The following is a 24,196-nucleotide window of genomic DNA, read 5'->3' as shown; positions in this document are numbered from 1 at the left end:
GATTCAGTAGTGATTTGTCTCCACAAGCTTCCCTAAGAACCCAAGAAAACAGCTGAGACAAATCACTGCTGATTACGCCGATTGAGTCTAGGACCAACTCGGGTGCCCCCAGTGGCGGCTGGAGGAACGACATCCGAGCCAGTCCTGACAACAGGAGGCTGCACAGAATTCAGAACCGTAATGGAGGGAACTGGTCTAGAAATAGGAGGAGACAGTGGAGCGCCACTGGGGGAAACTGGACTGGGAACGGGTGTGAACACAGGAACTGAACTAGGGGAAACTGGACTGGGGGCCAGAGATCACGTGAAGACAAAATGGGTAGTGACCCTGGAGCAGACCTCTAGTGGACCTGTGGAACAAGCCTTTGGCAGGCCTCAGAAGACTTCTGGCAGGTCTCTGGAGTATGCGGGGCAGCCTCTGAAGGCTTCTGCAGAAAACACAAACACACATGGAAAGACAAAAAACACGGAAGTATGGCACAGGCACGAACATAATTGTCAGAAGGGGAGGGGTCATACATTACAGGAAAGAGCGAAAATAAGGAGGACTAGGTGGAGAAAATCTGACCTCCAGTATAACCCAGTTAATGACAGCAGGCACACAGACTTTGACCTTTTGACCCTTCATGGCTCTTTGCTTTATGACATTATGTTTGTTCTAATATAAATATATGAAATAAATTAATATAAATGAATGAGGGAGACCAGCACCATAATTATCCACAGAGTTTAATGTTTAATCAGTAGGACATTTCAACATGAAACATACAGATAAATGAATATTCAGTCATGAAACATACAGATAAATGAATATTCCATCATGACATTGGGTGTGGTGTTACTGAGAAGTGAATGTTGTTAATAAATCATGAGGAATTTACTGAAATAATAACAGACCACACACATTTACTAATTATTACTGTGGCAACATATACCTGAAACTGTTTTGATCAACTTTGTCTTGATATATAATTTGCCCACTCATCTTATAAAAACCACATTAACATCACCAGATCTCAAAGCGCGTGTCTGAGAGGAAGAGACGTCTGTCTGTAATTCTGTTGTTGAAGAGCCTGTAGAAACACACACACACACACACACATATATATATATATACATATACATGACTGCTTGTACATTTAAATACATAAGACCAAGCATTATAAAGCTAAACACACACACACACACACACACAACTGCTTGTACATTAAAATAAATAAGGCCAAACTTTATATGCCTAAACACACACACACACACACACACACACACTCTTACCTCACAGTGTGAATATTAGTGTTGGTGGAGACAGTATCATAGATCCTCTTTGCTGACACATCAGTGATGTCATTGTGACTGAGGCTGAAATTAGATGGATTATAATTACCACATTGTACAGGAATCCCATCACAACAATGTAAATCAACACATTCTTGTAATACTACATTGTGATTTAGAGTGAATGAATAAATATATTTGTGACAGTGGACCTGAGACACTAATTGACAGATATTTCAATGCTGCATTTTCCTTCATTTCTCATGTTCATGATGTGTTATGCATCAGATAAGAAGCTGAAACATGATATTTCTGTTTTTACAGAGAACGTGTGATTTTACAAGATTACATATTTGCTGCTTAATGTGACATCACTCCCCACTCTGATCATTGTTTCAATTCCCAGACCTCTCCATCACTGCACAATGATGATCCCGCCCCCCATTCAAGCAGCCAATAAGAGAGGTGGTCATTAGCATATGGAGCACCCAGAACATTATGTTTACAGTGTCCTTGAAACAGCATAGTGTTGTAAAACCACTAGTTACACCCATGTGAGTGTTGAGTGTGTCCTCAACACCAGACTCTCTCCACCCTCCCCCGTCTCCACTCACTCCAGGACGTGGACTTTGTGGAGCTGTGGACACAGCAGCTGCAGGCAGTGGTCAGTGAGCTGGCAGTGGCTGAGGTCCAGTTCTGACAGCCCTTCAGAATGTTCCAGAACCAGCGCCAGGGACCCACAGGCCTGCTGGTCCAGCTGGGTGTGACTGAGGTCCACCTCCCCACCCAGGGCCCGAAAGAGAGACTCAGCACGTCTCACACACTCCAACTCAGACCCGACATGGACCAGAGACAGAAACTGGAGCAGCACGACTTTACTGCACCTGGACACACACACACACACACATATACACACACACATATACACACACATACACACACACACAGACACACACACACACACACACACACACACCACATTCACCAACATGGACACACACACACACACACACACACACACACACACACACACACACACACACACACACACACACACACACACACATACACATTCACCAACACAGACAGTTGTATTAATATTAATACACTCACATAACTACTAGCATTAATGCTATTTTCACACATTAATATGATATAACTCCTTCTCCTCTGCAGGAAGGTTAGTGTGTGTGTTGTGAGTGGGAGTCTTACTGCAGGGTGACTGTGTGTATAATGGGGAAGAGTTGCTCCACTCCTGCCTCCTCTACCTCACAGTCGTGTAGAGTGAGCTGTGTGTGTGTGTGAGCTCTCTGGACGGCCACGGAGACGACTCTGCAGTCCTCAGTGCTCAGAGTCAGTGTGTGTGTGTGTGAGTCTTCTGTCAGGTCCAGAGCAGAGCTGCAGGAGAAGTCCAGCCTGTGCTGCAGAGCAGAGAGCAGAAATACTGCTGCCCCCTGCTGGAGCTCAGAGACACTGCAGCAGTGGAGCAGCCTCAGCAACAGCAGCCTGTCCACACTGAGAGAAGAGAGACTATTACAGTAAGACATTCAAGACATTCATGTCTACACTGAGAGAAGAGAGACTATTACAGTAAGACATTCAAGACATTCATGTCCACACTGAGAGAAGAGAGACTATTACAGTAAGACATTCAAGACATTCATGTCCACACTGAGAGAAGAGAGACTATTACAGTAAGACATTCAAGACATTCATGTCCACACTGAAAGAAGAGAGACTATTACAGTAAGACATTCATGTCCACACTGAGAGAAGAGAGACTATTACAGTAAGACATTCAAGACATTCATGTCCACACTGAGAGAAGAGAGACTATTTCAGTAAGACATTCAAGACATTTATGTCCACACTGAGAGAAGAGAGACTATTACAGTAAGACATTCATGCCCACACTGAGAGAAGAGAGACTATTACAGTAAGACATTCAAGACATTCATGTCCACACTGAGAGAAGAGAGACCATTACAGTAAGACATTCAAGACATTCATGTCCACACTGAGAGAAGAGAGACTATTTCAGTAAGACATTCAAGACATTCATGTCCACACTGAGAGAAGATAGACTATTACAGTAAGACATTCAAGACATTCATGTCCACACTGAGAGAAGAGAGACTATTACAGTAAGACATTCAAGACATTCATGTCCACACTGAGAGAAGAGAGACTATTTCAGTAAGACATTCATGTCCACACTGAGAGAAGAGAGACTATTTCAGTAAGACATTCAAGACATTCATGTCTACACTGAGAGAAGAGAGACTATTTCAGTAAGACATTCATGTCCACACTGAGAGAAGAGAGACTATTTCAGTAAGACATTCAAGACATTCATGTCCACACTGAGAGAAGAGAGACTATTACAGTAAGACATTCAAGACATTCATGTCCACACTGAGAGAAGAGAGACTATTTCAGTAAGACATTCATGTCCACACTGAGAGAAGAGAGACTATTACAGTAAGACATTCAAGACATTCATGTCCACACTGAGAGAAGAGAGACTATTTCAGTAAGACATTCAAGACATTCATGTCCACATTGAGAGAAACACAAACACACACACAGTGATAGGAAATTTAAGACAAGTATTTGTCATAAAGTGACATATTAATTCCAGAAGTCACTTTATTCATTTGTAACACGCCTGAGGTAAATAACCATGTGCTGTAAGATGTTGATTATCTGACACAGGGGTCTCAATAAAACAAATGTTTTTGCCCCAAAATGACATTTAGGAAAATTGTAAATCACACAGAAATATAAATGTATATATAACACCAAATGTGTAACACCCCCTACAGATCTGTTGTGTCTCATTACATGAATGATAAAAGTTCAAACCTGAGGTGGGAGACGTGTTTGAGCAGAGGCACGATGCTCTCCAGCTCCCCCTCTGGTATGGAGGTGAACAGCAGGCTGAGAGAGACTGCTGTGCAGTGCTGGAGGGTGAAGCACAGGGCAGCACAGTGGACAGAGTCCAGCTCTCTGCTGTTCAGGGTGATGCAGTTCTCTGTTGAACTCAACAGACTGGACACACAGTGAGCAGAGCCAGTCTGATAGATCTCTGTGATGATGGACAGTACACATCTGGGACTCAGACTGGGGAGAAGATACACACACACACACACACACACACACACACACACACACACACAAAGTCTAATGCTGTGCAGTATAACTAAAGCACATTAACATTTTCATTTTCATTGTACGTGTCGACTGTGTGAAGATCTTTAAATCTGAGCCACACATCACTGTTGTCTCTCACCTTCTGATCTGAAGTCTTTCCAGTACAGACAGAAGTTCTCTGGGGTTTTGCTGTCTAATGTCACTCTTCCTAAAGTTCACAGTAACACTTTGATACTGCAGGAAATAGTGAATCACTTCCCAGGTCAGAGTGCAGGAAGTCAGGTCTCCACCCACATTCTGCAGGAAGCAGTGAGTAAGCTCCTCCTCCTGAGCTTCATACACCACTACAGTCAGCTGCTGGAGAGTCTCCTCACACAACCTGCACATACACATCAGAAAATGACATCACAAACTGGTACTTTTATCTATTAAAAATAACTGACAAACTAACCACACAGACCTGATGGTCAGAGGGCCCTGGTGACACAGCAGGACAGTGAGAGACTGGGCCTCCATCTTGTAGTCAGTCAGGTTCAGACACTGGACCCTCCAGAGTCTCAGGAGAGAAGCCAAGCTGCTCAGGACCCTGGACAGCGCCCCCTCTGGCTGCTGTGTGCTGGTGTGGATGAGTGAAAGTTCCTCAACAGTGACTGGAGCAGGAGATCTCACTGTCCTCAGTGTTCGTACCATCTTCACCACCACAGCACCACTCACACTGGACAACAACAAACACCATTTACACCGTTTACTCATAGTCATTTAACAAAGTCCTGCAATAATAAATGTAATCTGTCTCAGAGTAAACTAAATTACTTAGAATATAATAATTCAATAATATAATATAATGCCACATGCCTGAGTGTGCGCAGGTGTGTGATGTGTGTGAACAGAAGCCTGACTCCTCTGAGAGAGATGGCTCGTGGGTTTAGAGTGAGGTTGAGTGTGGAGGCTGAGAGACCCAGCACTCTCCCCACAGCCCTGCAGCTGGGAGTGGACAACTGTCCTCCCAGAGAGAGGGTGAAGTCCAGGGCCTGGAGCAGAGGAGACACCTGTCCTGCCTGATCTCTGGACTGGAGCCCTTTACACAGAGACGGGATGTACGGATCAGCACCACTGCAACAGCAAACAAAACCACTTAAAGACAGCACAGTTAAATAAGGAAACACATGTAACATTTATATTCTGTATTCATTTCAGTCAGTGTTAAAAAGCAAAGAAACTGCAAAAACCATTTTAATCCTAGTTTCTGTCAAGTTACAGCCTCGGACCCCTCCCCTTGGGGGTGTGTTTATGTAGTCCATGTCCGTATATGTACATGTGGGGGTGTGGTTGTGTGTTCACTCGTGTCATTAGTCTAAAGTGTTTCATGTGGTGCTTGTTAGTTAAAGTGAATAAATGCGTGTGTGTGTGTGTCTGTAACGTCTTGTGCTCTCCTTTATTTTCCTCCTTTTGAGTCTGAAACGTGTATATGTTGTGTTTAAATGTGCACTGTCTGCGCTTCACTCAAATAAAACGTAACGTTAGTGTTTTTCACCTACAACGCACATCGTTTTTGACGTTGCACTCAGCGTTACAGATTCATTCCTTAGCATTATAGGATATGTTTTCTTAGAAATAAGATATATACTTGAAAACATTGCACAATTGTGAAATATGGCCTAAAATATCAGGTACAAACCTGAGCTGTGAGATGTAGGGCAGACACTGAAGGAAACTTCTCACTTCACTCTCTTCATCTAACCAGCCTCTCAGCTCTACTGGTTTCTTCACTGTTTGGAGTTTCAGCACTTCTAGGAAGAGGGAGGTCTTTCTCTCTGAGAGGTCTATTTTCCAGACTGCAGGAGCTGACTGGTAAACTGGCTGTAATGCTGGAAGGACACTCCTGCCTGTTTGAGTCTCATAGTCCTTCACACGTGAGTACAGATCCAGCAGGAAATCACACTGATAATTAATCCATCTAATATTATCTTCATCTACAGGGAAGTTTGTGTAGCTGCACACAGATGTCAGCAGCTTAGTGAAACTCTCTCCTGTAGCTGCATCACACTCTGCTGCTGTAACAATCAGCTTCAGCAGAAACTGGAGGGTGGACATTTTCTTTTCTTTATTATAAAGAACATCATCCTCAAACCTGTTGGAATAAAGAATTCACAGAAAACACAGAATTAGTAGAAATCAGAAGACATAACAGATTAATTTGTACAGTTTGCTGTAAACAGACCATTTCCAGTACAGTAACACCACCATTAGTCTGAACGCTGGTTCATGTCTCCTCTAAAACACACAGACCTGCCTGCATGTGTTTGTGGATAATGAGAGACGCAAAACAGACCAAAGAAACTTTGAGTGTAACACAAGAAATTCACCACAACCATATAGAATTTCACATGATTCCATATAGAATTTCACATGATTATGACCCCTATCATATAACATGTTTCACTATCTCCTCTTTCTCACACACACTAGTAATGATGTCTCAGTGTGTGTGTGGACCTGCTTGTGCAGCCTGGTACACTTAATCACGTTAGTGTCTTCACTTTCTTGTTTCACTTTATTTATCTTTTAACATTTCATTATAGAAATTCTGACAATGAACTTAGTGAAGCTGTGTCCTCTCCAGACAGGCTAGTCCACAGTCCTGATCTGTTTAGTGAAGCTGTGTCCTCTCCAGACAGGCTAGTCCACAGTCCTGATCTGTTTAGTGAAGCTGTGTCCTCTTCAGACAGACTAGTCCACAGTCCTGATCTGTTTAGTGAAGCTGTGTCCTCTCCAGACAGGCTAGTCCACAGTCCTGATCTGTTTAGTGAAGCTGTGTCCTCCCCAGACTCATCTACCTCCTGCTAGCCCACTCCACTCTCCCCCCTTCACTACTGATAACACACTCCACTCACCCCCCACTATTGATAGACCACTCCACTCACCCCCCTCGCTACTGATAACACACTCCACTCACCCCCCACTACTGATAGACCACTCACCCCCCACTACTGATAGAACACTCTACTCACCCCCCACTACTGATAGAACACTCCACTCACCCCCTCACTACTGATAGATCACTCCACTCAACCCCCTCACTACTGATAGACCACTCACCCCCCACTACTGATAGATCACTCCACTCTCCCCCCTTCACTACTGATAACACACTCCACTCACCCCCCACTATTGATAGACCACTCACCCCCCACTATTGATAGACCACTCCACTCACCCCCCACTATTGATAGACCAATAATCCCCCCACTACTGATAGACCACTCACCCCCCCCACTACTGATAGAACACTCTACTCACTTCCCACTACTGATAGAACACTCTACTCACCCCCCACTACTGATAGACCACTCCACTCACCCCCCTCGCTACTGATAGACCACTCACCCCCTCACTACTGATAGAACATTCTACTCACTTCCCACTACTGATAGAACACTCTACTCACCCCCCACTACTGATAGATCACTCCACTGACCCCCCACTACTGATAGACCACTCACCCCCCACTACTGATAGATCACTCCACTCACCCCCCTCACTACTGATAGACCACTCACCCCGCACTACTCCTCTCACCACCAGAGGGCTCCATCTCCAGAATACTGAAGACTCCTGTTTCAGCTGTTGTGAATTCCACTGATTACTTTGCCTACATAAGCCAGACGGCCACAGCAGCTCCTTGTGAAGTGTTGCTGACTCTTTTGTGAAAGTGGACCAAGCCGTTTATCTACTTCTCTCATTATTGTTCTGTGTTTTGACCTGTTACCTCCTGTTTTTGCCTCCTGTCTCATCCGTTTGTACCTCTGTCTGTTAATTCTGTAGCTCTTCTGGTTTAAACCCTGGACTGGTTTGTAGTTGTTTGTCTTTTGTACTTTATTAAACCCTTTATACCTGCTAATGGATCCTCACTCTGAGTCTATAACATAATAGTTTGTGAATTGCATCATAAAGCTCATATTTCCATATGAAGAATAATTCTGATTGGCTAATACAATCACCAGAAGCTTTTGCATCCTCTCGCTGCAATATGAAGAAAAATAGTGTATCACACACAGCTGATCTCAAAGTCAAACCATAAACTTCACTGAGGGCTACCAAACAGTTAAGCATATGAAGTATGTAGAAAAGTTTTGTAATTCTGCACAGTTGAATACTGTAATTATTTTTTAAGGTGAGTTTAAATGGTACAGACCTACAAAAGGTCACCAATAACCATCACAAGCTGTCTTTGTTAAATCCTGTAAAAATGTATAAGCCTGATCACTGTGCAAACTTATATCAACTACAAATCAAGATTTAATTCACGCAACTAACCTGCAGAATATGCTGAACACACTCAGGTAGATATGAACTGACAAAAACAAAGACAATGGCCAAACCTTGAAGGAAAAACCCTCATTTTAAACATTATACCTGTAGTATGCATAAAATCTTCTCACTCACCTGAGCTGGGAGATGTAGGGCAGACACTGAAGGAAACTCCTCACTTCACTCTCTTCATCTGACCAGCCTCTCAGCTTTACTGGTTTCTTCACTGTTTGGAGTTTCAGCACTTCCAGGAAGAGGGAGGTCTTTCTCTCTGAGAGGTCTATGTTCCAGACTGCAGGAGCTGACTGGTAAACTGGCTGTAATGCTGGAAGGACACTCCTGCCTGTTTGAGTCTCATAGTCCTTCACACGTGAGCACAGATCCAGCAGGAAATCACAAATATCAACCTTCAAATAATCATCATCATCATCATCACCATAATAGAAAGGGAAGGTTGTGTAGCTGCACACAGATATCAGCAGCTTAGTGAAACTCTCTCCTGTAGCTGCATCACACTCTGCTGCTGTAACAATCAGCTTCAGCAGAAACTGGAGGGTGGACATTTTCTTTTCTTTATTATGAAGAACATCATCCTCAAACCTGTTGGAATAAAGAGTTCACAGAAAACACAGAATTAGTAGAAATCAGAAGACATAACAGATTAATTTGTACAGTTTGCTGTAAACAGACCATTTCCAGTACAGTACCACCACCACTAGTCTGAACGCTGGTTCATGTCTCCTCTAAAACACACAGACCTGCCTGCATGTGTTTGTGGATAATGAGAGATGCAAAACAGACCAAAGAAACTTTGAGTGTAACACAAGAAATTCACCACAACCATATAGAATTTCACATGATTATGACCCCTATCATATAACATGTTTCACTATCTCCTCTTTCTCACACACACTAGTAATGATGTCTCAGTGTGTGTGTGGACCTGCTTGTGCAGCCTGGTAGACTTAATCACGTTAGTGTCTTCACTTTTCTTGTTTCACTTTATTTATCTTTTAACATTTCTGTTACGTGCCGTGGCACTTGTCCTTTGTTGTGCCTCTGATGTTTTTCTTTGTAGATGCTGTTCCACACAGGTATTTTCTCTATTGGGGCATAAAGTCTGTTTGTGTCTCCAATGAGAAATGAGGTGTTCAGTTATTGGTGAACTCTTTCCCATCCCTGGACTAATCCGGAGGACTTCTAGTTGCTGAAGGGGAGGAGCCTCCGGTATAAAAACTGTGAAAAAAAACTGTGAAATCCAAGATGGCTGAAGAAAGGAGAGGCAAGGAGGCCATGTGTGACGGTGCTTTGATTTGAATTGTGGTTACTGCTGCTGGTATGGAAGCTGCAGCTAGTGTGCTAGTGTGCTAGTGTGCTAGTGTGCTAGTGTGCTAGTGTGCTAGTGTGCTATTGTGCTAGTGTGCTATTGTGCTAGTGTGCTAGTGTGCTGTGTGTCTTACAGGTGGTTGTTCTACTTGTGTATGTGCTGTTTTAGCTTAACATATGGGAAAACCTGCAGGCTAGATGAGGCATGCCTATACATGTATGCACCACGTAGGAGCCTGTTGATTATACACCCCAGGTAAGAGGGCGGGCACCCTGTATGTATTTTTATTGGTTAAGTTTAGGGGTTATCTTGTACTTTGTTGTGGTATTGTTTTCTTTTGATGGTTTGCTTTTCTTTGGTGCCGTCCAGTGGGTTTTCCCTATTGTTGAAATACAGACTGCTGTATTGTTGTCATTAAATACATATATCCGCATCGGAGCACTGGCGTTTTGGTTGTTTTCTCTCCTGGTCACACTGCACCAGCTCCTTAAACACCTATGTTATGACTCTCACCTTCCTAGACCTAGCCGAGGGTCGTAACAATTTCATTATAGAAATTCTGACAATGAATTTAGTGAAGCTGTCCTCTTCAGACAGACTACTCCACAGTCCTGATCTGTTTAGTGAAGCTGTGTCCTCCCCAGGCAGGCTAGTCCACAGTCCTGATCTGTTTAGTGAAGCTGTGTCCTCCCCAGACAGGCTAGTCCACAGTCCTGATCTGTTTAGTGAAGCTGTGTCCTCTCCAGACAGGCTAGTCCACAGTCCTGATCTGTTTAGTGAAGCTGTGTCCTCCCCAGGCAGGCTAGTCCACAGTCCTGATCTGTTTAGTGAAGCTGTGTCCTCCCCAGACAGGCTACTCCACAGTCCTGATCTGTTTAGTGAAGCTGTGTCCTCCCCAGACAGACTAGTCCACAGTCCTGATCTGTTTAGTGAAGCTGTGTCCTCTCCAGACAGACTAGTCCAGAGATCTGATCTGTTTAGTGAAGCTGTGTCCTCTCCAGAGAGGCTAGTCCACAGTCCTGATCTGTTTAGTGAAGTTGTGTCCTCCCCAGACTCATCTACCTCCTGCTAGCCCACTCCACTCACCCCCCTTCACTACTGATAACACACTCCACTCACCCCCCACTACTGATAGACCACTCACCCCCCACTACTGATAGATCACTCCACTCACCCCCCTCACTACTGATAGACCACTCACCCCCCACTACTCCTCTCACCACCAGAGGGCTCCATCTCCAGAATACTGAAGACTCCTGTTTCAGCTGTTGTGAATTCCACTGATTACTTTGCCTACATAAGCCAGACGGCCACAGCAGCTCCTTGTGAAGTGTTGCTGACTCTTTTGTGAAAGTGGACCAAGCCGTTTATCTACTTCTCTCGTTATTGTTCTGTGTTTTGACCTGTTACCTCCTGTTTTTGCCTCCTGTCTCATCCGTTTGTACCTTTGTCTGTTATTTCTGTAGCTCTTCTGGTTTAGACCATGGACTGGTTTGTAGTTGTTTGCCTTTTGTCCTTTATTAAACCCTTTATACCTGCTAATGGATCCATACTCTGAGTTTATAACATAATAGTTTGTGAATTGCATCATAAAGCTCATATTTCCATATGAAGAATAATTCTGATTGGCTAACACAATCACCAGAAGCTTTTGCATCCTCTCGCTACAATATGAAGAAAAATAGTGTATCACACACAGCTGATCTCAAAGTCAAACCATAAACTTCACTGAGGGCTACCAAACAGTTAAGCATATGAAGTATGTAGAAAAGTTTTGTAATTCTGCACAGTTGAATACTGTAATTACTTTTTAAGGTGAGTTTAAATGGTACAGACCTACAAAAGGTCACCAATAACCATCACAAACTGTCTTTGTTAAATCCTGTAAGAATGTATAAGCCTGATCACTGTGCAAACTTATATCAACTACAAATCAAGATTTCATTCACGCAACTAACCTGCAGAATATGCTGAACACACTCAGGTAGATATGAACTGACAAAAACAAAGACAATGGCCAAACCTTGAAGGAAAAACCCTCATTTTAAACATTATACCTGTAGTATGCATAAAATCTTCTCACTCACCTGAGCTGGGAGATGTAGGGCAGACACTGAAGGAAACTCCTCACTTCACTCTCTTCATCTGACCAGCCTCTCAGCTTTACTGGTTTCTTCACTGTGTGGAGTTTCAGCACTTCTAGGAAGAGGGAGGTCTTTCTCTCTGAGAGGTCTATGTTCCAGACTGCAGGAGCTGACTGGTAAACTGGCTGTAATGCTGGAAGGACACTCCTGCCTGTTTGAGTCTCATAGTCCTTCACATGTGAGCACAGATCCAGCAGGAAATCACAAATATGAACCTTCAAATAATCATCATCATCATCACCACAATATAAAGGGAAGTTTGTGTAGCTGCACACAGATGTCAGCAGCTTAGTGAAACTCTCTCCTGTAGCTGCATCACACTCTGCTGCTGTAACAGTCAGCTTCAGCAGAAACTCCACTGCAGATCTTCTCTGTTCTTCATAATCAAGAACATCATAATTAAACCTGTTGGAATAGAGAGTTCACAGAAAACACAGAATTAGTAGAATTAGTAGAAATCATCAGACATAACAGATTAATTTGTACAGTTTGCTGTAAACAGACCATTTCCAGTACAGTAACACCACCACTAGTCTGAACGCTGGTTCATGTCTCCTCTAAAACACACAGACCTGCCTGCATGTGTTTGTGGATAATGAGAGACGCAAAACAGACCAAAGAAACTTTGAGTGTAACACAAGAAATTCACCACAACCATATAGAATTTCACATGATTACCCCTATCATATAACATGTTTCACTATCTCCTCTTTCTCACACACACTAGTAATGATGTCTCAGTGTGTGTGTGGACCTGCTTGTGCAGCCTGGTAGACATAATCACGTTAGTGTCTTCACTTTTCTTGTTTCACTTTATTTATCTTTTAACATTTCTGTTACGTGCCGTGGCACTTGTCCTTTGTTGTGCCTCTGATGTTTTTCTTTGTAGATGCTGTTCCACACAGGTATTTTCTCTATTGGGGCATAAAGTCTGTTTGTGTCTCCAATGAGAAATGAGGTGTTCAGTTATTGGTGAACTCTTTCCCATCCCTGGACTAATCCGGAGGACTTCTAGTTGCTGAAGGGGAGGAGCCTCCGGTATAAAAACTGTGAAAAAAAACTGTGAAATCCAAGATGGCTGAAGAAAAGAGAGGCAAGGAGGCCATGTGTGATGGTGCGTTGATTTGAATAGTGGTTACTGCTGCTGGTATGGAAGCTGCAGCTAGTGTGCTAGTGTGCTAGTGTGCTATTGTGCTAGTATGCTATTGTGCTAGTATGCTATTGTGCTGCGTGTCTTACAGGTGGTTGTTCTACCTGTGTATGTGCTGTTTTAGCTTAACATATGGGAAAACCTGCAGGCTAGATGAGGCATGCCTATACATGTATGCACCACGTAGGAGCCTGTTGATTATACACCCCAGGTAAGAGGGCGGGCACCCTGTATGTATTTTTATTGGTTAAGTTTAGGGGTTATCTTTTACTTTGTTGTGGTATTGTTTTCTTTTGATGGTTTTCTTTTCTTTGGTGCCGTCCAGTGGGTTTTCCCTATTGTTGAAATACAGACTGCTGTATTGTTGCCATTAAAATACATATATCAGCATCGGAGCTCTGGTGTTTTGGTTGTTTTCTCTCCTGGTCACACTGCACCAGCTCCTTAAACACCTATGTTATGACTCTCACCTTCCTAGACCTAGCCGAGGGTCGTAACAATTTCATTATAGAAATTCTGACAATGAATTTAGTGAAGCTGTCCTCTTCAGACAGACTACTCCACAGTCCTGATCTGTTTAGTGAAGCTGTGTCCTCCCCAGACTCATCTACCTCCTGCTAGCCCACTCCACTCACCCCCCTTCACTACTGATAACACACTGCACTCACCCCCCACTATTGATAGATCACTCCACTCACCCCCTCACTACTGAGAGACCACTCACCCCCCCCACTCCTGATAGACCACTCACCACCCCACTACTGATAAACCCCTCACCCCCTTACTACTGATAGACCACTCCTCTCAGCCCCCCCCCCCCCTCACCTCTGGGTGAGTTCTATCCTCTATGTTCAGGATCTTCTGTGAGTCTGTGGTGGTGAGTTCTATCCTCTATGTTCAGGATCTTCTATGAGTCTGTGGTGGTGAGTTCTATCCTCTATGTTCAGGATCTTCTTTGAGTCTGTGGTGGTGGTGAGTTCTATCCACTATGTTCAGGATCTTCTATGAGTGTGTGGTGGTGGTGAGTTCTATCCACTATGTTCAGGATCTTCTGTGAGTCTGTGGTGGTGAGTTCTATCCACTATGTTCAGGATCTTCTGTGAGTCTGTGGTGGTGAGTTCTATCCTCTATGTTCAGGATCTTCTGTGAGTCTGTGGTGGTGAGTTCTATCCTCTATGTTCAGGATCTTCTATGAGTTTGTGGTGGTGAGTTCTATCCTCTATGTTCAGGATCTTCTGTGAGTCTGTGGTGGTGAGTTCTATCCTCTATGTTCAGGATCTTCTTTGAGTCTGTGGTGGTGAGTTCTATCCTCTATGTTCAGGATCTTCTGTGAGTCTGTGGTGGTGAGTTCTATTCTCTATCCTGTTGCATCCTGGGGCAGCAGGCTGAGGGTGACATACAACAGATTCAACAAACTGATCTGCAAGGCTGGTAACATTGTGGGCAGCCCCGTCGACAAGGGGGGACCACCGGGTCTGTTGTCCCGGGCCCCGGGGCCGGGGGGGGCCCATCAAGAGCCTAACAATTTATTTTTTATTTAAAGTCTATAATTTTAAATATAATCTTGAAATCTTTAATTAATATAAAATTCTGTACTCAAATTAAGCTCAATGGCTAAAATATATATATATATGTTTTTTACCTATCTGAATATTTTCCATTAAGTGCATTCATCCCCGCCTCCCACTGAAAAATGGATTGATCCAGCACTGACTGTAGCCGGCTGGTACCCGCCCACAGCAGGAAATACAGTGGTGTATAGTTAAAAATGGCGAGTAAACAGAAACCTGGAGCACAGAAAAGAAAGGAAAAAAGGAAAAGGGATGAGGATTACAGAGGTGAAAGAGATCACATGAAGAGATTTTTAAACAGAGGGCATGAAGGGACAGCAGGGTTTGACAGTGTGTTCAAGATGACGGTAAGTAAATAATAAGCGCTGATGTTGTAGCGCGGTAAAGTTTAAGATGAATAAGTTTGTTGTGAAGATACTCATGAATAATCCCTGACTGTCTGAAATAGCCCAGACCAGCAGCACAGCCGAGAAAGCTACAGAAGAGGCAGGGAAAGATGACAGGGAGAGAGAGTGTAGCCAGCCCAGAGCGATGTCGGAGGAGGGGGAGGCTCCCAGTCCTGACTCAGGGCAGCGCGGTAGGTTACCGTAACAGCTTCAGTCAGCTGTCAGAAACAGCTTTGATGTGTGGCTATATTATATACTATATGACCTAACACAAGGATTGTCTGCTACAGAGGAAATTCATAGCGAGCAATGTAGGGAGAAAAGGCAAAGAAGAGACCAGGGAGAGTGAGATTACAGCCACTGAACACGTAGAGCAGACGAGAGTGAGAGAGACTAAGGAAAAAAGTGGGAGCGATGATGATGATGGAGCAACAACAGGAGGAAGGGAGAGTGCATCACAAGTTGTCATAGACTTTAAAGATCCTGGCTTATGGCCAGCTGTAATGTCTGACTCTGACAGGGTAACTGCAGTGCGTGTTCTAGCAACACGAGTATCTATCACAGGTGGCAAAAGATAAATGTGGAGTGTAAGAGTTTCCCTAACTATTTGTGTTATGTAGGGATGCAAATGATTAATCGACTTTAGATTAATTGTCGATCAAGTTGTTACTCGAACAAAATGTATCAATCGCGATTAATCGTTAGAGAGCGCTCCTGTAGTAACTTCAGATGAACAGAGCATAAGAACGAGAGGTGAACACGTGTCGCGAAAGACCAGAGTGGAAAACAAAATGAAGCGGGCGAAAAGACGTGCGGTGTGGGACCATTTCAACATTGTTAATTTAGGCTAAGAAGTCAGATGTTCTCTGTGTAATGCGGTATTGAAGTACAACAGTTCCACTAGCTCACTCAATTATCATTTGAACACCATGCAGCTGTCCTGCATATCACCAGTGCACCTGGTCAACCTACAATCACAGCTACACTGGGAAGTCGAGCGTTTTCGAAGCTCGCTACGAAAAAAGAAGAGTGAGCTAAAAACAAAGCTAGCTACTGCAGATTGTTGGACGGCTCTAACAACAGAAAGTTACATTACCGTGACGCGCCACTACACTGACGAGAACTGGCAGCTAAAATCTGCAGTGCTGATTACGAGGAACATGTCGGATAGACACACCGCTGACAATTTAACTGACAAGCTCAATGATGTTGTGGAGACTTGGGCACTCTCCGGTCGCGTTACAGCATGTGTTCACTACAACGCTAGAAACATTGTCCTAGCATAGGCTCAATAATATTCTGTTTGGCTCTCTATTTAATTTCTTCTTAAAATTTTTTTTTTATGTCCAGAAATTCCAAGTCTCCTGAAAGCATTTCGGTAGAGGATCCCTGATGTCCGCGAGTCACATATAATTCTCCCGGAATTCGGAATCCTTTTTTTAAATGAAAGAATGTATTTTGTTATACCATAAAAATTTCCTAATGCATAAATACTTGAGCAATATATCATATAATACAATATAATTATCATAATATAATATATACTTTTTGAATAAAGTGTTTTAACTATTTAGCTGATATTTTAAAAGGCCCTATTGAAACACTGAAATTCAGGTGAAAAACGCCGCTTATCAATTAATCGAAAGTCGATCGATAAGATCAATCAACTAATGATTAATGAATTAATCGATAATTTGCATCCCTAGTGTTATGCAATGTCCCCTAATGGCAGGGGAAAAAATTGAAAGGGACTGGGTCATATACAGCAACTCAAAAAAAGCTCAGTTTTGTCTGCCATGTTTATTATTTTCTTTTGAACAAGTTATAGGCAAGTCAACAAGTGCACTAAATTCCACTGATGGGATGAAAATGTGCACTTAATATAGGAAGCTGTATGAAAGATTCCCAGAACACAAAAAAAACAGTGGCCACAAATTTTGTTATTGGAAATGGAAGAACCTACAACACTCTGTCCTGAAGGCCTCGGGCATTGACAATAAACAACAACAACTTGTGGAGACTGAAATAGAAAATAACAAAGCCTTACTAAAACATCTGTTAGATGTAACTCTTTATTTAGCCTCTAGACATTTACCATTTAGAGGGAGTACAACTGTACTTGACAAACCCGATAATGGGCATTTTTTAGGCTTGATTGAGCTGTTGTCACGATATGACACCATTCTGAACAATCATTTACAGAATATCAGAGAGTACAGGGAAAAAGGGTTCAGACTCACTACCTTTCACCTGAAAGACAACATGAATTTATTGAGGTCTGTGCTCAGTGTGTTCTAAACACTATTCTAACAGAAAGACAGAATGCAGCTTACTTTTCTTTAATATGTGATGCCACACCTGATGTCTCCAATTTGAAGCAAAATGTGCTACTTCTTAGGTATGTTAGTTCAACTGCTTCAGGAGAAGGATGGGAAATAAATGAACGTTTTCTAAAATTTAGAGACTTTTCAAATAAGAAAGGGGACGAAGTTGCAAAAATGATTGAAGACACACTCAGAGAATACAGAATAGATTTAGCTGACTGTAGAGGTCAGTGTTATGACAATGGGGCCAATATGGCAGGAAAAGTGAAGGGTGTACAAGCCCACATAAAAAAGAAAAACCCTCTGGCCACATTCTTACCCTGTGCATCTCACACACTAAATCTGGTAGGAGTCCATGCAGCCCAGGCATGTCCAGAAATAAATATGTTCTTTGGATTTGTGAATGAACTGTATACATTTTTTAGTGGCAGCCCTCAGTGATGGGCAATTTTGATGAAAGTTTTACATTGTTCTTTGCACAGTTTATCAGATACACACTGTAGTGCACGCATAGAGGCAGTACGCCCTGTGGCAAAGCATTTACCTGATGTCCTTAAAGCATTGGAAGCACTTATCACACAAGACAACCTAACTAGTGAAACAAAAGCTCAGGCACAGGGTGTAAAGACCTACTTTGAGTCTTTTAACGCAGTGGTGCTCCTAACATTTTGAATAAAGGTTTTAGGGTACTTAGAGGACAGAAATCTTGCCAGTCAGTCTTCTTCCATTATCCTCGATACCCAAGTTGCCAATATAAAAAAACTTGAAAAAGAGATGGCTTGTATACGTGCATCCTGGGACAGTTTGTTGAGAGAGGCCACTGTTGTTGCAACTGCTATAGGCATTGAGCCAAAGCTTAAAACAAAACAGAGAAAGAAGAAACGTTTTTTGATGACATGGAGGAAGAGAAAAGGAAGGAGTACCCAGAAAACTACTATGTACATTTGTGATGAGTTTTCTGTTCTGTGGAATTTTCAAGAAATGACCAACGATTGCATCAATGCATTATGTGCAAAACTCACAAAAATACAAAAAAGACTTCTCAGATTCTCTTGCAGACCAAGTTTGTCATTTAAAGAAAATACAACATTTAAAAATGACTTTGGACCTCTTGACCTGCTTAATGCAATTTATAGAATGGGGCTGCGAAGCATGTATGTTAACTTGTGTGTTTTGCTACGCATTTTTTTGTGCTTACCTGTAACTGTAGCTGGAGGAGAACGTGCATTTAGCAAAATGAAGCTAATAAAAAACTACCTGCGCTCCACAATGTCTCAGGACAGGCTAAATGGTTTGGCCATGCTTTCCATAGAACATGAGCTGGCCCAAGGACTAGACTTCAGTGCACTCATTAACAACTTTGCCATTAAAAAAGTTAGGTGCATGGCATTTTAGTGCCTTTAATTTGTTGTTAATTGCATTTAGGTTGTTGTTTGCACTTATATTGTTGTATGTTGTTGCACATGGTTTCGTTTGTCTTGTTCTATTTTTTTTTGTCTTGTTGAATAAGGCACTCACCCTACAATTAATTGTCTTACTGTCTTATTTTATTTAAAAAATGACGTAAGCCGGGGGGCACATGAAACATTCTTCTCCCTCTCACCACCAGAGGGCTCCATCTCAAGAATACTGAAGACTCCTGTTTCAGCTGGAATTCCACTGATTACTTTGCCTACATAAGCCAGACGGACACAGCAGCTCCTTGTGAATTGTTGCTGACACTTTTGTGAAAGTGTACCAAGGTGTTTATCTACTTCTCTCATTATTGTTCTGTGTTTTGACCTGTTACTTCCTGTTTTTGCCTCCTGCCTCATCTGTTTGTATCTCTGTCTGTTATTTCTGTAGGGACCTACACTTACACCATTAGTGACCTACGCTTATACCATTAGGGGCCTACACTTATACCATTAGTGACCTACACTTATACCATTAGTGACCTACACTTACAGCATTAGGGACCAACAATTACAGCATTAGTGACCTACGCTTATACCATTAGGGGCCTACACTTATACCATTAGTGACCTACACATACAGCATTAGTGACCTACGCTTATACCATTAGGGGCCTACACTTACAGCATTAGGGACCTACACTTACAGCATTAGGGACCTACACTTACAGCATAAGAATACTGAAGACTCCTGTTTCAGCTGGAATTCCACTGATTACTTTGCCTACATAAGCCAGACAGACACAGCAGCTACTTGTGAAGTGTTGCTGACTCTTTTGTGAAAGTGTACCAAGTTGTTTATTAGAGGTGTGCCCAAAAATCGATTCTCATTTACTACGATTCAGAATCGATTTTAAATGTCCCAAAATCGATTCTAAGTCGTGGTGAAGTCTCGCGTTACGTAATTACAAAATTACGCAAGACTTTACGCAGCATGTTCTGGGACATGGAAAAGGTTCAAAACACATGGAGGAAAGAGATATTCAACCTGTCCGGTCTTCATTTAAGGCAAAAATATGGGTTCATTTTGGTTTTTACCGAATGCCGGGGAAGACCGAACTGGACACAATGTAGCTTGTGTGCAAGGCTTGTGTAACGCGGTGAGCACGGGATAATATAGAGAAGGGTGAGAAATAATACAGAGAAGGATGGACCCAAGTGCCGGCTCGCAAGAGCAAGACTATTGACACTCGTCAAATGTATTAGCGAGAGGGAAACGCGCACAGCGACCCAGAACTAACAAACAAAACAACACGGAAGACTCAACGCGCAAGAGAATAGAAAGCAAAACCGTGAGGGCACGGAGTAAATAGAAACAAAAAACCAATGCGGAAAATACAACGCGTGAAAAATAACACTCAACCGTAGTGAGATGGGAGGAAGAAACAAAACAACAACAGTAACTAAAAAACAGCGCGGATAAATGCAACTCGTAAACGAAACCAAGGACACCAGCAGAAGTAACTGGCAAAAAAAACTGCCGCAGCAAAATAAAACCCTTCCCAAAAATAAAGGCAAAACGGATAGGAAGACATACAGGATTGGGAAAACTTGAGATGGGTCAGGAAGCGACGCATGAGATACTCGAATAAGTAAAGAGAAAGCATAACAGAGAGAGGTGGCGAGACACCATTAAACGATAAGCAATCACAGAGAAAGCAGAGACTGGCTAAGAACGTACGGTTACGTCGGTTTAGTCTGGGACTGACTCTGGTGCCCCTAGCGACGGCTGGGGGAACTGCATCCGAGCCAGCCCTGACAGCTCGCAAAATGAACCTCAAGAATTTTGGTAACAACAAAAACCATTTTATTTTACCAAAGCACTTAATTTTTGTTAATTAAATGTGAATGACACTTAATTTTCTGTATTTGTCGTTCTGTCTTCCAGACTGTAGTAGATCATGCAGATTTTATAGACTGAGGCAGACATTTTTATAAATCAAATCGTTTTTTGAATCGAAAATCATTTTGAATCGAAAATCGATTTTTGAATTGAATTGTGGCCCCCAAAATCGGAATCGAATCGAATCGTGAGATAGTAAACGATTCCCACCCCTATTGTTTATCTACTTCTCTCATTATTGTTCTGTGTTTTGACCTGTTACCTCCTGATTTTGCCTCCTGTCTCATCCGTTTGTACCTCTGTCTGTTATTTCTGTAGCTCTTCTGGTTTAGACCCTGGACTGGGTTGTAGTTATTTGCCTTTTGTCCTTTATTAAACCCTTTATACCTGATAATGGATCCTCACTCTGAGTCCACGACACTTTGTCAATTGATAACACTTTTCTTCATATGGAAAGATGAGTTTTATGATGTAACACAGAGCTGATCTCAAGTTCAAACCATAAGCTTCACTGAAGGTTACGCTACCAAATAGTTAATCATGCAAAGTATGTACACAATTGTGTTCTGATTCAATTTACATACGTCAATAAATACATTGTTCTAGACAACTGAATTGTGTAATTATCATTTTTAAGGTGGGTTTAAATAGTACAGAGCTACAAAAGGCCACTTATAACCAACACAAGCTATCAATCAAATACTGCAAGAATGTGTAAACCTGACCAAATCAAGTTACAGCATTAGGGACCTACAGTTAAAACTAGAGGTACAAAAAAGACAAATTCGCAAAAAAATCAAGGCACATAACAATGATTAGGATGTTGCATTTATATATCATTTCTTTCACACATCTGTTCCACAACATTCAGTAATTCTTTATATTGAGAGAACAACTCACAAACACCATCAGAGAACATCAAACACACCCCTGTAGCGTAAAGACTTCTCACTCACCTGAGCTGGGAGATGTAAGGCAGACACTGAAGGAAACTCCTCACTTCACTCTCTTCATCTGACCAGCCTCTCAGCTTTACTGGTTTCTTCACTGTGTGGAATTTCAGCACTTCTAGGAAGAGGGAGGTCTTTCTCTTTGAGAGGTCTATGTTCCAGACTACAGGAGCTGACTGGTAAACTGGCTGTAATGCTGGAAGGACACTCCTGCCTGTTTGAGTCTCATAATCCTTCACACGTGAGTACAGATCCAGCAGGAAATCTTCATCTTCTGTATGTGACATCAGTTCCTCTATAGTTCTCTTAACAGTGTCTCTCTGATGAACAGCTGCTTGCAGACTCAGGTTCAGTAGAAATAATCTTTTTTTATTCTTATAGGATTCTGTTTGATTATGTAGTGAAAGAAACCTACAAACACAACAATTAACCCATTTATTTCTGTTCAATATATTTCAAGATAGCTTCAAAGATTGAGTGTCCTGTATAATATTCTTCAAGCATTAAAAGGCATTAAAGTTTAAAGACTGACACACAGCAAAGATGTCATGAAAATGTCATTCATCAGAACACAGGATATAATAAACTGTGATGTTACAACAGAATCACTTTAATTACAAAGATATGCAGTTCACAGAAATGTAACTAGTGTAAGAGTGAAAAATGTGCAAACCAACAGAAGTTCAGTTAATACAGTGGTTCCCAAACTTTTTCTGCCATGCCCCCCTTTAGTAGATGAGAATATTTTTGCGCCCCCCCCCCCCCCCCCCCCCATATTGATTAGGGATGTACCGATTCACGTTTTTCACTTCCGATACCGATTCAGATATCTGAGGCTTAGTATCGGCGATAGAGTAAAACTGTGCTGAATCGACTTAAAACATTTTTTTTTTTAAACACAGACATACTGAATTAGAAGTTTATTGAAAACTCTGTACCAGTATAGCACACTTAAACACACACAAAAACATGTAAAAACAACACAACTTGCATTTGTTCAGTCAGTGCAATTATGAATATAACATTGAATGTAAAATAAATAATACCAAAGAACCTGAAACTTACAAAAACAATAGGTTCACAACTTTGGTCAAACATGAAAAAAATAAACTGCAAGAAACCTTTTAAATGGTTCAAGAATTCTAAATATAATTTAAAATAAATAAGGAGATGAAATAAGAGAAACAGCAATTCATATGCGGCTAGTTTGCAAGCGCAGACATCACGCAGAGCACAAAGCATGTAACGGCCAGAAATATGTGTACTGTCTCTTTAAGGGAGCGAGTTGAGTGCGCGTATGGAATATTGTTGACTCAGACCACTGCTCTTTATTTTATCATTATTTCATTTCTGTAAGTAACGCATTCAATGAGCTTTGGGCAACTCACCAGTTCATGTATGAACAGTCAAGTAGTGCTGGAGCCCAGTTTTATTTTGGTCAACCAGCAAATAAACGGACTAAGTGGAATAGCACCAGCGCGAGTACGAGTCAGTGATTCACCTCTCCTCTGTGTGCTTCGCGTTTCACTGTTAACTGTTCACTGTTAACTGTCCAGGTTCACTTCTATCCGGGACAGAGTGGATATTTAAGGTTGAACTAACTCCGAAAAGCAAGCAATACAAGCATAGAATTAGACTGAATAGATCTGTTTTTATGGATCGGTCACATTGTCACCGATACCCGATCTAGAATTGTTTCAGATATTAATATCGGAATCGGTGCATCCCGTTTTACTTCCAAGCTCCGCGCCCCCCCTGCAATAGCTCCGCGCCCCACCTAGGGGGCGCGCCCCCCACTTTGGGAACCACTGAGTTAATATAAGAACTACACAACATATTTAGTATAAAAGCTTCTCACTCACCTGAGGTGGGAGATGTAGGGCAGACACTGAAGGAAACTCCTCACTTCACTCTCTTCATCTGACCAGCCTCTCAGCACTACTGGTTTCTTCACTGTTTGGAGTTTCAGCACTTCTAGGAAGAGGGAGGTCTTTCTCTTTGAGAGGTCTATGTTCCAGACTGCAGGAGCTGACTGGTAAACTGGCTGTAATGCTGGAAGGACACTCCTGCCTGTTTGAGTCTCATAGTCCTTCACATGTGAGTACAGATCCAGCAGGAAACCACACTGAGAAGATTTAATGGACACGTCATCTCCAAAGGGGAAGTTTGTGTAGCTGCACACAGATGTCAGCAGCTTAGTGAAACTCTCTCCTGTAGCTGCATCACACTCTGCTGCTGTAACAATCAGCTTCAGCAGAAACTGGATGGCAGACATTTTATTTGCTTCTTCATAAAACACAGTCCACAAA

At 42.3% G+C, this 24,196-nt stretch overlaps 1 protein-coding gene and 1 long non-coding RNA gene across 2 annotated transcripts; one reads left to right on the top strand and one right to left on the bottom strand.

Moving 5' to 3' along the window:
* Nucleotides 1-712: 712 nt before the first annotated feature.
* Nucleotides 713-24,196, bottom strand: LOC143521609 (uncharacterized). Its single transcript, XM_077014667.1, has 13 exons — nt 23,750-24,196; nt 21,894-22,298; nt 12,153-12,614; nt 8,874-9,338; nt 6,106-6,558; nt 5,283-5,540; nt 4,888-5,142; nt 4,567-4,806; nt 4,140-4,397; nt 2,487-2,789; nt 1,889-2,158; nt 1,275-1,358; nt 713-1,072 (listed from the first exon to the last, which is right to left on the bottom strand). Exons 1-13 carry the CDS (start codon nt 24,160-24,162, stop codon nt 1,006-1,008), a joined length of 3,933 nt encoding a protein of 1,310 aa, XP_076870782.1. The 5' UTR covers nt 24,163-24,196; the 3' UTR covers nt 713-1,005.
* Nucleotides 15,075-22,124, top strand: LOC143521614 (uncharacterized). Its single transcript, XR_013132802.1, has 3 exons — nt 15,075-15,277; nt 19,250-19,382; nt 22,001-22,124. It is a non-coding gene; the product is annotated as an uncharacterized LOC143521614 (long non-coding RNA).

Source organism: Brachyhypopomus gauderio, chromosome 1 (assembly GCF_052324685.1).
Source record: "Brachyhypopomus gauderio isolate BG-103 chromosome 1, BGAUD_0.2, whole genome shotgun sequence".
Taxonomy (NCBI): domain Eukaryota; kingdom Metazoa; phylum Chordata; class Actinopteri; order Gymnotiformes; family Hypopomidae; genus Brachyhypopomus; species Brachyhypopomus gauderio.
The sequence above is the reverse complement of the archived record's forward strand: the minus strand, read 5'-3'. Positions and strand labels throughout refer to the sequence as shown.

Bases quoted from the DNA above. Each gene is read 5' to 3' on its own strand.
- LOC143521609 (XM_077014667.1), bottom strand. From the start codon at position 24,162: ATGTCTGCCATCCAGTTTCTGCTGAAGCTGATTGTTACAGCAGCAGAG. The intron at 5,143-5,282 runs GCATGTGGCATT...GTTGTTGTCCAG, and splicing joins ACACACCTGCGCACACTCAG to TGTGAGTGGTGCTGTGGTGG. The intron at 4,807-4,887 runs GTCTGTGTGGTT...GTGTATGTGCAG, and splicing joins CAGGGCCCTCTGACCATCAG to GTTGTGTGAGGAGACTCTCC.